Raw genomic sequence first — 15,081 nt, 5'->3', positions numbered from 1 at the left:
GGCTCTGCGTGGTCCAAATGCAGAAGGAAGGCTGGGGCCTAGGCTGTCACGTCCAGGTGGTAAGGAGCTGTCCTTTTTAAGGAGTGATGCACTCTCAACTTTTACTCATAGCAGATGTGAATATGTGCTTATGGAGGACACATCAGGCAGTTGTAACGGATACAAGATCGAATAGTCAGGACAGAAACTGCCATGCTCCTTACAGTCACAGTTTTTGAACAAAATCCCCTACATAAAAAAAAAACCAAAAACAAAACCAGCCTGGGCAACATGGTGAAACCCCACCTCTACCAAAAATACAAAAATTAGCCAGGTGTGGTGGCGCACGCCTTTAGCCCCAGGTACTAGGGAGGCTGAGGTGGGAGGATCACCAGAGCCCAGGAGGCAAAGGTTGCAGTGAGCAGAGATTGCACCACTGCACTCCAGCTTGTGCGACAGAGCGAGACCCGTCCCAAACAACCACAACAACAACAAACCCCAAAACCAAGCTGACCTGTTACTTATGATTTTTGTTCTTATTTTGTAGATGGAATCAGTGTGAGTGGCTTTCCCCTGTCCAGTCCTTTTCGGCAGGTCGTTCGGCCCCGAGTGGAGGGCAAACCTGTGAACCCACCCGACAGCAACAAAGCAGGCGACTACAGCCACGTGAAGGTGAGTTGGCGTGGCAGACGGCATCTGCCACGTGCCGTTCGGGCTTCTGCAAAACCGTTTCTGAAGCACAGCTCTGAGTCCTTTTCAGAAAGGAAAGGCTGTGTGTATTTGAAAGCTGGATTCTCAGTGTTCTTTGTTCTTGGACAATGTTTTGGAAAGCCATCACAGTGAAGCTTGAGTGCATTGTTTGGTGTTGCAAACTCTTATGTCCTTGGAACATGGAGATTCCGTGGGCTGAATCCAGGTGTGTGGTGATTAAAGCAGACTGTCTCCTGCCGTTTCCCTATTCATTTGCAAAGTTTATTTATTGCATACCTCAGTTCACATGTTTACCCTGTACATTTTTCTTAATGTTTTGGCAACCCTTCCCAGTTGTTGGTTTGGAAGCACCAAGGAAGCCAAGACAGATATGCCGGTAGCAAGTGAATGTCAGTGCAAAGCTGCGTGCCGTGGCCTTGTGGGCCAGCATGAGCAGAGGTGGCTGCTGGCTTCGTGGAGAGGCCTACACAAGTGCTCCAGGGTTTTGAGTCTTCAGCACATGGGAAGCTCTGGCTGTTTGAGCCGGCCCAGGGACAGTGTGTAGAGCAGGAGGACTGTAGGGCCTAAGAGCTGTGACTGGGCTGCAGGCGGCAACGTCACTTTCAGGCACGCATGTGTTCAGGACCAGCCTTTGGGATGCTGTTTACAGTCCTCATGCCACATTTAAGAGGGCAGGGACTGGTTAGGAACGTCAGAATCGCTTGTCCAAGATGCTTGTGAGTCAGTGATACAATGGACTTTGAGGCATTGGAGCTGCTGTCACTCAACCAAGAGGAGGGGTGGAGGAGCATGGGGTGCTGTCTGATGAGGTCATGGCAAGAAGGAATAGGCCAGTTCTGGTGGATGGAGGTCATGTCAGTGGATCGAACTTGGAAGGAGCTAGTTTTAGGGGAAGAGTCCTCTCCCCTTTCGGGCTCTGCAGTAAAGAATGGGGTTGTTGGTAGTGGGGAGTGCCCCGTTCCTCGAGAGCTTTTGTTTGCACGGCAGCTTGGTTACTGTGTTGCTGGGCTCTTGTGTTAGCCGAGGGGACTGGTGTGGGAGAAGCTTCCCAGCAGAGGCAGCAAAGGGCCTAGTGTGCAACTGCATGGCACATGCACGGAGCTACCAAGTACAGGAGGGTGCTGTCTGGTGGGCTTGAGGCAGGGAGGGCTGGGGAAGCGGCTTTCTCCAAGAGCCCCTTGGATTTCACATCCCCTCCAGCCTTCCTGCAGCCGCATCCTCACCACCTTCTGACTGAGTGTTCAGGCCCCCACTGTGTGGCTGCACTCTGTCTGCTGTGGAGAACAGCGACATGGTTCTCTTTTCTCCATGTCTACACACATGCTACCCTCTCAGAGCTCTCAGAAAGCCTGCTGGAGACAGCGGTGACTTTGGAGTGGGATGTGTTGATGGGGGAAGGCTTATACCACACAGGGGCTCTCTTCTGCCTGCTGCTTTGCACTGAGCTGTTGTCTGGCTGGGGTACAATGGATCGGTGATCAGTCGCTGGTTTGGGAGTGAGACAGCTGATGGTGGGCAAAGGCTAAGCAGAGTGAGGGAGCACCTCCCGAAGCCGCCAACTTTACCTGTGCATGAGGCAGCAAAGGCCCCAGTGTGCAACTGCACGACACATGCACGGAGCTACCAAGTACAGGAGGGTGCTGTCTGGTGGGCTTGAGGCAGACTTTCTTTGCATGTCTCATAATTTTTTGTGGAAAGCTGGATCTTTTAGGTAATGGATCATAGCAAGTTGGAGGCTGAGCCCCGCCCTCCCCTGGCACTGTGTGTTGCTGTTCTTCTTGTTTGTCCCATCGGTTTGGGAACTTGCCTTGACTTACCTTCATGGAGTCTGTTTTCCTCAGTGTGTGATGTGTCTGCTTTGTTGATGATTTTCTCCTTCCTATTTTTACTGCTCGCCTGGATTCCCAGGGCGTGCCCCAGGTGCCCCGGAGCTTTGTGGGCAGCCAGTGTCTGATTAGAGGTTGTGCTGAAACACTTGAGTTCAGCAGGCCTTCCACCGTTCCCCGATGGATCTGCATGTGCCTTGGGGATTGCTTTCAAACTGCAGGGCTGTTTCTTTGGTCTGAATTCACAAGGCCTCACATTGAGCCAGGGTCAGTGGCTCATGGCGGCCCTCTCTGGTCTGTCCTGAGCGTGTGAGGGCTTGTGCACGTGCACAGCTGCCCAGGTTTCCAGCGTTGTGGGACCAACAGGCTCGTTTGCCCCCGCATAGTAGCAGACCCATGACATGGAGACAGCAGGGTTTGCAGCGAAGAAAGAGTTTAATGACAGCAGGAAGCCACACGAGCAGGTGGGAGGAGACCCTTAAACCCATCTCCCTGAGGAATTCTGGGCTGCGGGTTATAAGGGGGTCGTGGAGGGTGAAGACCTGAGAAGCTGGGGTCATTGGTTGTGGTGAGGATGAAACATCAGGATGTGGAAACTGCATTCTTTGATGAATTAACTCTCCATGAGGTCCCTCAGACACCTGGCATAAGTGGGGTCCTTCAGGCCAGCAGATGTCAGTAGTTGCACTGGTATGCAGGACCGGAAAGAATATCTCAAAGGGAAAACGTAACGTTTTGTAATGTTCAAGTGGCTATCGATGGAGCTGTTAGGGGAACTAGGGTTTTGGAGCAAGGTCTGTGTGATTCTGGGGCAATTTAGGCACCAGCAATGCTGAGGAGGCAGGTCGGGCAGGCTGCCTCGTGATGAACGCTGAGTGTGCTGCAGGCATTTTTGTTTTCCCTTCTCCGCTTCCTTTCTTCCTTGATTAATTGTATAAAGTTTATAGAAATGGTTTCACTGGGGTAACTAGAGTCTTACCAAGGCCTTTTGTGTTCTTTCCTGCACTGGCTCTTCCTGTTAAATTTCTGGCGGGTCTGCTGTTTTATCATTTCCCCAACTAGTTTTGTGACTTTAGGCCAGCTTCACTGTTACCTTCCCTGACTGTTTCCTCCTAAAATCCACTGTTTTTTTTTTTTTTTCCTTTTAATTTGAGATGGGAGTCTCGCTCTGTCACCTAGGCTGGAGTGCAGTGGCGTGATCTCAGCTCACTGCAACCTCTGCCTCCTGGGTTCAAGCAATTTTCCTGCCTTAGCCTCCAGAGTAGCTGGAATTATAGGCGTGTGCCACCACACCCGGCTAATTTTTATATTTTTAGCAGAAACGGGGTTTCACCATGTTGACCAGGCTGGTCTCGAACTCTTGACCTCAAATGACCCACCCACCTCTGCCTCCCAAAGTGCTGGGATTACAGATGTGAGCCACCACGCCTGGCCTCCCACTGTTATTTTTGACAACACCTCTGGACATGTGTTTTCCACCCTCTGATCCAAATAAAGTCAGCCTCTTCCAGCAGGTAGCAGAGCAGCAGACAGTCTTCTGCCTGTCTCTCCTGGCCAGGTAGAACTTGGGTGCCGAGGAGTTGGGGGTAGCAGGGGCAGTGGAACTGGCCCCTGGCTAAAATGCCGCAGTCTCCCTTGCTCTTACCAAGATTAACGAGATTGTCATGAATAAATGCTTCTCAATTTGTTGTATGCCTTTGGTCAGTTTGAACATCTTTAAATGGTTGTTCTTGACAACTTTGTCCATTTCCATCTTTGCTTTTTGGGCAGAGGTTTAGCCAAGCTTCCCACTAAGCAATTCTGGAAATCCCACCCCTCAGACCTATTTACCTTCTGGTTATTCTTTCAGAGCTGGGGATAGAATGAAAAATGATAATTTGGAAAGATGTTCCTTTGGGCCTATTAACATCTTATGTGTTTATTCCTAAATGCTGGTGGAGTAGTGGAGAGGTTCGAGTGTCGTGGCGTCCTGCAGCTCTGCTGGCTGTTTGCTGTGAGAGCAGCTGCGATTTTCTGTATAGATTATTGGCATGCTTTTGTCTGAGCACTTGAACTCCTTCTAGACTTTCGCCATGACTTTTCTTTTTTTTTGGAGACAGAGTCTTGCTCTGTTGCCCAGGCTGGAGTGCAGTGGCACAATCTCGGCTTACTGCAACCTCCACCTACCGGGTTCAAGTGATTCTTGTGCCTCAGCCTCTGCAGTAGCTGGGATTACAGGCGTGCACCACCATGCCCAGCTAATTTTTGTGTTTTTAGTAGTGATGGGGTTTCACCATTGTTGACCAGGCTGGTCTCGAACTCCCGACCTCAAGTGACCTGCCTGCCTTGGCCTCCCAAAGTGGTAGGATTACTGGCATGAGCCACCGTGCCTGGCTCACCATGGCATTGAATACAATAGCTTGCTCACTAGTGTGGGCCCTTTCACGATCTGTGTTCCTTGTTACGGTAGGGATTCACTGGCACAGGCAGGCCCAGGGAATTTTGGGGAGCAGGGTGTTTACACGTGTCTGTAAACTGTTTTGACACAGCTGTAGGGGATATATTTATTTGTATTATGCTGTAAGTCCAGATGCAGGGTTATGGAATCTTTCGTGGGAAAGGAGCCTGACTAGTGTCCCCTTCTGGTGCTACTCCTCATGCTTAGATCCTGCAAGAGGCCATCCACTGCCACCGGCACCCTCTCATTGCGCAGCCCATTCTCATCCTTGGACTCCAGCCCCTCACAGAGTTTACTTTCAACCCTGTGCAGCTTCGTGTCTTCCTCCCACCTTCCTTGTGCCATTCCAGACTTCCTCCCGAGTAGGACCTCCTCAAGGCCACAGAGGATGTCCTTGTTTTGCCTGGCCATTGCTGTATCACTCCATCCATTTTGCAGTGGACCAGATGTGGTGCTCTCCCTTAAGCCCCTGCGTCCCCACCCTCTGGCCTTGAGCAGAACTCTGGCATCTGGACAGCGTCCGTATCCTAGCCGCGCTGACTGCAGAGGCCGGGTTCGAGCTTCCTTCTGACCCTCCCTCACTCTGCCTCTTTGCTGAATTAAAGCACAATGTATATTGTGCTTCAGTTGTGGATCAGTTACAGTGCCCCAGGGGTGGGACACAGTGATGGATTTCAGGGGCCTCCTTTTTAGGAGCCCTTGAGTTGGGGGCTGTCATGCAAGCCAGTAACTCAGCCTCGTCCACTGAGGACCGTGTTAAGCAGCGTGCCGTGTGATGGGAAAACAAGGGTGCATCATGGGTGTCTTGACTCATGGAACTCCTGGGCTGGTGAGTAAGATACAAGTAAATAAAACAAGAAAAAGTGGTTAGAATACAGGTGATCTTCGTTGCTATGGCTGCACAGAGGAAGTCGAGGAAGGCCTGTGAGAGGAAGTTGCACTCAAGTGGAGTATTGAAGGAAGAAGAAACTGGGGTGAGCTAGCAGGCCAGAGTGGAGAGGGCATTCCTGAACCTGGGGCTGGCAGGTGCAGAGGCCCCTGAGGTCTGCGTGTGTATGGCATGTGTCTGCTGCAGGCCTGCTGTCCTGAGCACAGGAGCATGGAGAGGGCTGAGAGGAGACAGGCCAGGCTGCCAAGGGTTTCCGAGGCACGCGGAGTTCATTGGTTCCTTCCTTTGCTTTGTGTCCACTCATACTTCTTTTGGGGGGCATCTCTCACATTTTAGGTACTCTGTTAGACAATAAGAGGATTGTTTTCTGTCTCTCACAGGATAGGCTCTTACAGTTTAGGGTAACATTTCAAAATCTAGGAGATACTCTTCACACTTGGTTGGGTCTTGCTGCCTGTGGCATGAATTTTTTTTTCTTCCATTGAGTGTTGCAAGGGTGAATGTGCTGTTTTTCTTTGCAATCATTATAAATGTATATAGATATAGATGAATGTTTGTACATGTATTTAAATGTAATGATTAAAATATCATTACCATTTAACGAGGAACTGTTGTATATCAGGCACTTGCATCTAAATTGTCCTCTTGGATTCCCATGAGAGCTGTTTGAGTAGGTGCTATTATCCTCTAAGGAGAAAACCCAGGCTCCTTGAGGTGATGCCACACTCTCCAAGTTACCCACTTTCGTCTCTTTCAGTTACACTGTGACACCTTCTTCTTTCACTACACCTTTTCTGAATTTTACCTGTGGACAGAGTCCCAACGCTTCTGTATCCTGCACTCAAGGCCTTTGATGCCTTCCCCATGGACCATCAGTTCGTCGGTTCTCTGTCTCATTGCTCCCTTGCGACCCCCATCTGCCCTTAGAGGCCAGCCGCTTTCCTCGAGTGGCCTGGGCACCCTCCTCCACGGCTTTAGCGTGGGAACTGAGAGTAAAAGATCTGACACTTATGGATTGGGCTCTGCCGGGCAGGGACTGTTTGGGTGCTTGACATTCCCAAGTTTCCTTAATCCTTGTAAATATCCTATGAGGTGAGTGGGGAAACGGAAGTTTAGGGAAGACTTGCCCAAGTTCGCCGAGTCTATGGGTGGTGGAGTCAGGGCATGAATCTTTGTCTTTTCTTTTTTTTTTTTTTTCGGAGATGGAGTTTTGCTCTGTCGCTCAGGCTGGAGTGCAGTGGCGTGATCTTGGCTCACTGCAACTTCTGCCTCCTGGGTTCAAGCAATTCTCCTGCTTCAGCCTCCCAAGTAGCTGGGACTACAGGTGCCCACCACCAGGACTAGCTAATTTATTTTGTATTTTAGTAGAGATAGGGTTTCACTGTGTTGCCTGGGCTGGTCCCGAACTCCTGAGCTCAGGCAATCCACCTGCCTCGGCCTCCCAAAGTGCTGGGATTACAGGCGTGAGCCACTGTGCCTGGCGCCCACCCTCTGTGTCTCTTCTTATAATCTTCATCCTGTGGTCCCACCCTTAAGGAGGACAGGATCTGATAGGAAAGGTCTGTGAAGGGCATTCCAGGCAAAGGTGCTGTGCCACCCACAGAAGGAGTGTGGGCACGTCCTGGGTAAGAGGGAGCAGTTGGGTTTGCCTGAGATCCATCAGTAGTGAATGTGGTGGATTTGAAACCTGTGCAATCATGCGGCATTTTCTGGTTGTCGAGGTTTGTCTTTTGCGGGACGGCTGAGCCTCTCTGGGGACTGGAGCGGGAGCTGTGCAAGTGAAGTGGCTGACAGTGCTGTCTGTGGGGACATCTCTTGCTGTAGGGGCATCTGGCACCGTGAGCTTGTTACAGAGCCCTTCTCCCCGAAGCAGGAATGGTGTGATTTAATTGGAATCGTGCTAAACCTATAAAACTATCACCGAGGAATGGTGTAGTCATGGAAACAAGTAATTCAGTGAAAGCTGCTCCTAGTAGGGAGCACCCCGAGAAGTGGGAAAGATAACATGTGTTTCTCAGGTTTTCCAGAAAGATGCCTTCCTCTATTTAGCTAGAGTGACTGTGTCTGTCCACGTTCATGACTGTCTTTCCTGCATGCCTCAGGAGGAACCTTCTAGGGTTGAAAATAGGGACTGTGTGAATTGGATGCATCTTAGAAACAATATTTATGCAAGCCAGCAGAGACAGTCCAGCTTCTCTGACTCTCAGCATCCCCCTCTGTAAAATTGAACAGCAGTGCTTCCTTCATAGGGTTGTTGGGAGGCTTAAATGATAAAGGAGCCTGGCAGGGGAAAGAAAGAAGGCTGGACCAAGGCAGGAAATAATTCATCGGGACTTCATTCTTGTATGTAAGGAGGAAAATGAGATTTGGTCAGTGAGTCCAGGTCAGTCACAGTCCTGCTGGTTGTTAACATCAAGAGCAGCTCTGGACCAGGCTGGGGTGTGAGGGCCTCTGGAACAGGTAGATGTCGGGTCCCCCGAGTGGCTGGGAGTCTGGTCTTTGCCCAGATCAACTGTGGGCCTTTGGCCAGGTACTTAGTGCTGCCTAGCCTGGCTTCCCCCAACTGCACAGCCAGGCTAGTGTCTACCCTCTGAGTTGGATATGACGTGCCTAAAACATGTCATCATAACCAGAGCATGGCAGGGGCTCCATTGAGAGCCCTTCTGAGAAGGGCCCAAACTTGGTGCCCACATCATGGGCTGGGGCTGCAGAAATGCCTGGCAACGGGAGACTTTTCCCTGAGTTGGACTGTGTGCCGTGTGGCACTAGAGGTACCCATGGCTTTGCCTGTTGAAGGCATCTAACTTATGCACAACCTTCAGAGCTGCATAGAGATGTGGGAGCCAGCTGAGACCTGGAGGATAAAGCATTCCAAGTGGCTGGAACGACTGTGAACAGTCAGGGAGCTGACACCAGCGTGGACGGCTGCAGCCATTTATCATGGGGTGCTCTCTGGCTCTAAATAGATTCTGTTTCCCTCCATGTGCAATACTGCTCTGTAAACACTCCACACCTGCTTATAGCTTGCTGGAAAGCAGTTTTGAAATCCTAACAAAACTAGTTTGCCAGGAGGCGGGGCCAGGCCTCCCTTAAGCTCTGTGCACAGTTGGCTTTGGGGAGCCTGTTGGTTCCTGCTCCCCCTTGTCAACATCTTGTCTCTTAAAATTTGAGCAGGTAGGTGTAATAGCTGTAGCTTCATTCATGGGCAGCTCCTGTGGGAGCCAGGGGTTCTGCTTCAACTTCAAGAAATTAGAAAAAAAATGTAGATTAAACCCAAAGTCAGTAGAAAAGGAAATAATAAAGATCAGAGTGGAAAACAATGAAATAGGAAACAGAAACCCAATATAGACAAAGCAACCAAAAGCTTATTCTTGGAGAAAAATTAATGAAATTCATCAGCTTCCAGCCAGATTGATCAGAGAGAAGACACAAATTAACAGTATTAGAAATGAGAGAGTTGGCATTACCACAGATTTTATAGATATTAAAATGATAAGAATGTATTATAAAAAGTTTATGCTAATAAATGTGAAAACTGAGATGATGTGACAAATCCCTTAGAAGACACAAAATACCAATGCTTACACACAGAAATAGACAACCACAATAGACATATCCACTTAGGAAACAGAATGTTCTGTTAAAACCTTCCCATATAAGATCATGAGGGCTCAGAAAGAAAATTGAAATGGAAAATATAATAAAATAAAAAAGTCAACAAAAAAGAAGATCAGAAAGTAAAAAAACAAAAAAACTTTTTTTTTTTTTTTTTTGAGACAGAGTCTCGCTCTGTCACTAGGCTAGAGTGGTGCAGTGGCGCGATCTTGGCTCACTGCTACCTCTGCCTCCTGGGTTCAAGCGATTCTCCTGTCTCAGCCTCCCGAGTAGCTGGGACTACAGGTGTGCGCCACCACACCCAGTTAATTTTTTTTTTTTTTTTTTTTTTTTGAGACAGAGTCTCGCTCTGTCGCCCAGGCTGGAGTGCAGTGGCGCAATCTCGGCTCACTGCAAGCTCCGCCTCCCGGGTTCGTGCCATTCTCCTGCCTCAGCCTCTCCAAGTAGCTGGGACTATAGGTGCCCGCCACCACGCCCGGCTAATTTTTTTGTATTTTTAGTAGAGACGGGGTTTCGCCATGTTGGCCAGGATGGTCTCAATCTCTTGACCTCATGATCCGCCTGCCTTGGCCTCCCAAAGTGCTGGGATTACAGGTGTGAGCCACCATGCCCAGCCAAAAAAAACTTTCTAAAAAGACAAAAGAAAAAAAACGCCTTCCCGTTGAGAAAATTTTGGGCCCAGATGGCTTTACTCTTTACTTATGCATCTTACCAAACACTTAAGGGAGAAATAATATGAAATCTATGTAAACTCTTCTTTCAGGAAACCTAGAAATGAAGGAATACTTCTTAAGTCATTCTGTGAGGTCAACATTTCTCTGATACCAAAACCAGGCAAAGAGATTATGGGGGAAACAAATCCCCAAAGAGCAAAACCCAAAGCACTACCGACCAATATCCCTCCTGAACACAGATGCAAAAATTTTAAGCAAAAATTGAGCATCTGGTATCTAACCCTATGTAAAATATTGACTGAGTGGGGTTTATCTGGGGAATGCAAGGTTGGCTTAACATGAGAAAACCTGCACATGTAATTCTGCATATTGGCAAACTAAAAATGGAAAACTATGTATGCCATCTCAAGAGACAGAAAAAGCGTTTGATAAAAACCCAGCATCTATTTAGAATGAAAACTCTCAGCAAACCAGAAACAGGACGGTGCTTCCTCTGCCTGATGAAATGCATCTACCAGCCCTGGGCAGCTACCCCTGTCCTTCACCGTGAGAGGTGGCCTGCACTCACCTGAGGCCAGCCATCTGCACCTGCTTACCTGGCTGGACGAGGCGTGTCTTCTTGCATTGCTGGTCCTGAGCGCAGGCTCTTTGCTTGGCTGGGCTTCTTGCTCACTTCCTTTCTTTCCTGGCATGCTCCTCCGTCCTCCTGGGTGAGCTCTGAGGTCACCTGGTCTGCTGAGCCTTCCTCCACAAGTGGCACACCCAGAGTCAGGCCCTTCTTCCTGTGTCCTCGCCTGCTGTCCGTTCCCACCTGGATGGTAGCACCTCCCACACTGTTACTGTTGTCCTTTGCTTGTATTGCTGAGCTCCCCTTCACTGTAGGCACCTCGTGGCCATGGGCTTGTGAAGCATGCCTTCTGTACACACTTCTTGACCCGGATATTCCAGACAGTGAGGCCAGACAGCCCCTCTCCACGGGGTTGCCTGGAGATTCTCTTCATTAGTGAGGCAAAGCAAGACAGTAAGGTATGTTTTATCTCATTCGATCAGAATAAAGCTTAACTTTGGGTTTTTCGGGATTCTAACAACATTCAGATATGTCATGTAAAATACGTTACTATAGCTTTTAAAATAAAGAACTGTGGGATGTTTATAAAGTTTCTATATACTTTTATATTTTTTTCTTAAGAGACAGGGTTGTGCTCTGTTGCTCAGGCTAGAATGCAGTGGTGTGATCACAGCACACTGTAGCCTTGACTGCCTGGGCTCAAGTGATTCTCCTGCCTCAGCGGCTCAAGTAGCTGGGACTGCAGATGCGTACTACCACACCTGGCTAGGTTTTGTATTTTTTGCAGAGACAGGATTTCAGCATGTTGCCCAGGCTTGTCTCGAACACCTGGGCTCAAGTAATTCACCTGCCTCGGTCTACCAAAGCGCTGGAATTACAGGCATATGCCACCATGCCTGGCCTTCCAGCTAATTTTAAAAATATATATTTTTTATTTTTAATTTGTTGTAGAGATGCGGTCTGGCTTTGTTGACCAGGTTGGTCTTGAACTCCTGGCCTCAAGTGAACCTCCTGCCTTGGTCTCCCAAAGCACTAGGGCTGCAGGTGTGAGCCACCAGACCCAGCTAATTTTTACATTTTAATAATTACAGTTGCAAATGGACCAAACGAATCTGTAAAGACAACTTAGGAGCAAATGTATTCAAGTTTTTTTTTAAAAAAACCCTAGGATATACAACAAATAGCATTGCTTCTTAATCAAGCTGTGTTACAAATTAAAAATGGTTTCCACGAGCCCTTTGGGGCCTGGGGGCAGCAGAATGGATGTTCCCATCAGCGGTAAGGAAAACACGTATTATGCCAGTTATTCCTTGAACACTTACAGCAGCCTGATTTGTGTGAGGCAGCGTGGCCACAGGCTTGCATAAGACATGCTTCTGCCCTTGAAAATCTTGCAGTAGAGCCAGGGGAGAGAACATCCACAGAAGCAATGGCGCCCAGCACTGCTCTGGCCATAGAGGTGAGCAGTTGGGACTGTGGCCTTCCCTGGGAACAGGCAGTGCCTTCGTCATCTGTTCGTTCCCAAGACAGCCATGTAATCATCCGTTTGCTGGGTGGGAAAGGGGGTGGTGGTACAGGGAATCCAGGAGAGAAAGGGCTTAGGCAAGGGAGGGAGATGAAGCTAGCGGGGGACTGGTGGGACGTGGAAGAGAGAAGGCTTCCCGGAGAACCAGGTGGGATTCTTCAGGCAGACGGGGGATGGGGAAGTCCAGAGAGAGTGGAGGAACCCCCCACTTCCCTCCAGCAGCAGCAGCCGCCACAGTGTCCTGTCCAGCATTTTCCGATGCTCACTTGGTGCTGGGCCCTGCGCCTGGAGTTTCCTCTGCATTAACGGACCTGTGAGGCGGGGGTCACTCCCAGCATTCCTGTTTTCTAGGTGAAGACAGTGGCGTGGCCTGCTGGGTGCCTCGCCCTGAATCACCTCAGTAGTTCAGCAGCAGAGGGAGGCTCAGCACCGGGCCGGCCGATGGCAGGATTCATGGTTTCGGCCCCTCTACTAGGCTGGCACGCCCAGGCATGGCAGGCAGCCGAACAGGCCGAGGCCAGAAGAAGAGCGAGACAGAGGCTCGGGATGTGACGCTGGGGAGATTTAGCATGGTGACAGTGTTGACAGATTACTTCCCTCATGACTACAACTTCACATCATTCAAGTGAGAATGACTGAACAGCTTAGAAAGATTAAGTTAGCCCAAGGCCAAGCAGTTACTAAGTAGAAGTTAAAATTCAAATCGGGATAGGTCTGAATCCCAAGTTCACGCTATCTCTGATATCACGCTGCCCCTTTACGTATAATTTCTAAGTTTCCCAACTTATTATGGGATACAAAACATTCTCTCTCAATTCAAACCATATTTATAGAGCAGTGGAGTATAAACCCTTTAGCCTATCTGACCCTCAGTTTCCAATCTGTGAAATGCAGATAATAATACTTTCTCCAGGGCTATTGTAAGGAGTTAAGTGTCTGCTATTAGCCTTGGTAGATAAGAAAAGCTTACAAAATAGCAAATCCAATTCAGTTCCAAATTATTTCTAATCTGTCCCAGTAATAGTTACAGAGACAGGGAATTTCTTTCTACAAAGTTTAAGCATAAAAGCTTCAAAGGAATCCTTTAATCTGCTCAACAATTTCAAAACTTAATAAGAAATGTAGAAGTAAGAGATGCGGAGAGACTCTGCTGCGTGTGGAATTCTAACACAGATGTTAAGGACAGAGGGGCGACGGCCTGTTGCTTGAGTTCCTGTGACACCTTAGAACCTTTGCCTTCCATGATGATCACTGTCTCCCTGTGACATTTCATGTAATCCGTTCCTTCAGCAAACATCCAGTGAGCACCTAGAGCATGCCCAGTTCTGAATGCTGGGGGTGAAACAGTGAACAAGGCGAAGTTTCGGAGCTGACATCCAGCAGAAGAGACAAGCAGCAAACAAATGCCACGTGGACAAACAAGGAAAGACATGGGAGTGACTCCTGCTTGCTGTTTTCGGCGGATCGTCTGCAGAGGCCTCACCACAGAGATGCCACGGAAGAGGCGGAGTGTGTCCATGGGGCCCCTTCACGGCCTATGTCAGTGATGGTTTGCTGTGCTAAACAACGAACACTCTCTGAACAACATCAACACCAACTGCCAGCGTTTTCAATGATGGTCTCCCCTTGGTATACACAGGGGATTGGTTCCAGGATCTCCCAGACACCCAAATCCACACGTACTCTAGTCCTGTAGTTGGCCTTGCAGAACCCCTGAATATGAAAAGTTGGCCCTGCAAATATGTGGGTTTCACATCCCACCAATACTGTGTTTTTGTTCCACTTTTGGTTGAAAAAAAATCTGCTTCTAAGCAGACCTGCGCAGTTCAGACCCATGTTGTTCAAGGGCCGATGGCATGTACGTGCAGTTTCCCCAATAGACTTTGTGTCCGTGAATCAGAGTGGGATACCACAGGAACCTCTGCATTTCCAGTGCCTGCTACAGGGGCTGACATGGAGCAGGCTGTCATTAAATGTTGGATAAGGGAACAGGAAAGCAAATGAAATGACCTCTAAAGAATTGCTCTGCTCTTCCAGTGTGTCTTCCTGTTGATCATAGGCTGCTACATCTGATCATGCCAGCAACTTAAGGCAGTGGCACCTACATTAGCCAGAATCAGCATCCCCTGGAAGGCTGGTTACGCCACAGCTTGCTGGACCCCATTTTCAGAGGACCTGGGAGTTTGCATGTAGAATAAGCCCCCAGGTGCTGCCGCTGCTTCTGGTGTGGAGACCACACTTTGAGGACCACCACCTTAAGAGATGAAATATTTTTCGATTTGTTTTGACATTTTTTGTTGTCTTTGGGACTAGACCACAAGCATCCTTACCAACACTTCTGGTGTGTCTCATAGAAATGGTACATGGTAAGCTCTCTCTAAGTAGCTTAGTTTGGGGTGCCTCAGCGACTAACTGATAATACCTGAATTCCTGAGAAGGAATTTTAATAAACATTTGAGATTAATTTTTTTTTTTTTTTTGAGACAGAGTTTCATTTTTGTTGCCTGGGCTGGAGTGCAATGGTGCGATCTCGGCACACTGCAACCTCTGCCTTCCGGGTTCAAGCGATTCTTCTGCCTCAGCCTCCCAAGTAGCTGGGACTACATGCATGTCCACCACACTCGGCTAATTTTGTATTTTTAGTAGAGACGGGGTTTCTCCATGTTGGCCAGGATGGTCTCAAACTCCTGACCTCATGTGATGCTTCTGCCTTGGCCTCCCAAAGTGCTGGGATTAAGGCATGAGCCACTGCGTCCAGCCTGAGATTAAATTTTAACATAAGCATCCAATTAATCTAGGCATTGACATGCTTATTTGGGGGAAGCCTAGAAACACCTGTCTAGCAAATGTATAAAGC

General features: G+C 48.8%; 1 protein-coding gene across 6 annotated transcripts in view; it reads left to right on the top strand.

Moving 5' to 3' along the window:
- Positions 1-15,081, top strand: part of TRAPPC9 (trafficking protein particle complex 9) — a 724,494-nt gene that overhangs the window by 234,968 nt on the left and 474,445 nt on the right. For all 6 annotated transcript variants that reach the window (XM_030795379.1, XM_030795381.1, XM_030795380.1 and 3 more), the window contains one exon: positions 527-651. In XM_030795379.1, coding sequence (XP_030651239.1) covers positions 527-651 — 125 coding nt within the window. The remainder of the gene's footprint in view (positions 1-526; positions 652-15,081) is intronic.

Source organism: Nomascus leucogenys, chromosome 16 (genome assembly GCF_006542625.1).
Source record: "Nomascus leucogenys isolate Asia chromosome 16, Asia_NLE_v1, whole genome shotgun sequence".
NCBI lineage: Eukaryota > Metazoa > Chordata > Mammalia > Primates > Hylobatidae > Nomascus > Nomascus leucogenys.
Note: the sequence above shows the minus strand (reverse complement) of the source record. Positions and strands in the feature narration are given on the sequence as shown.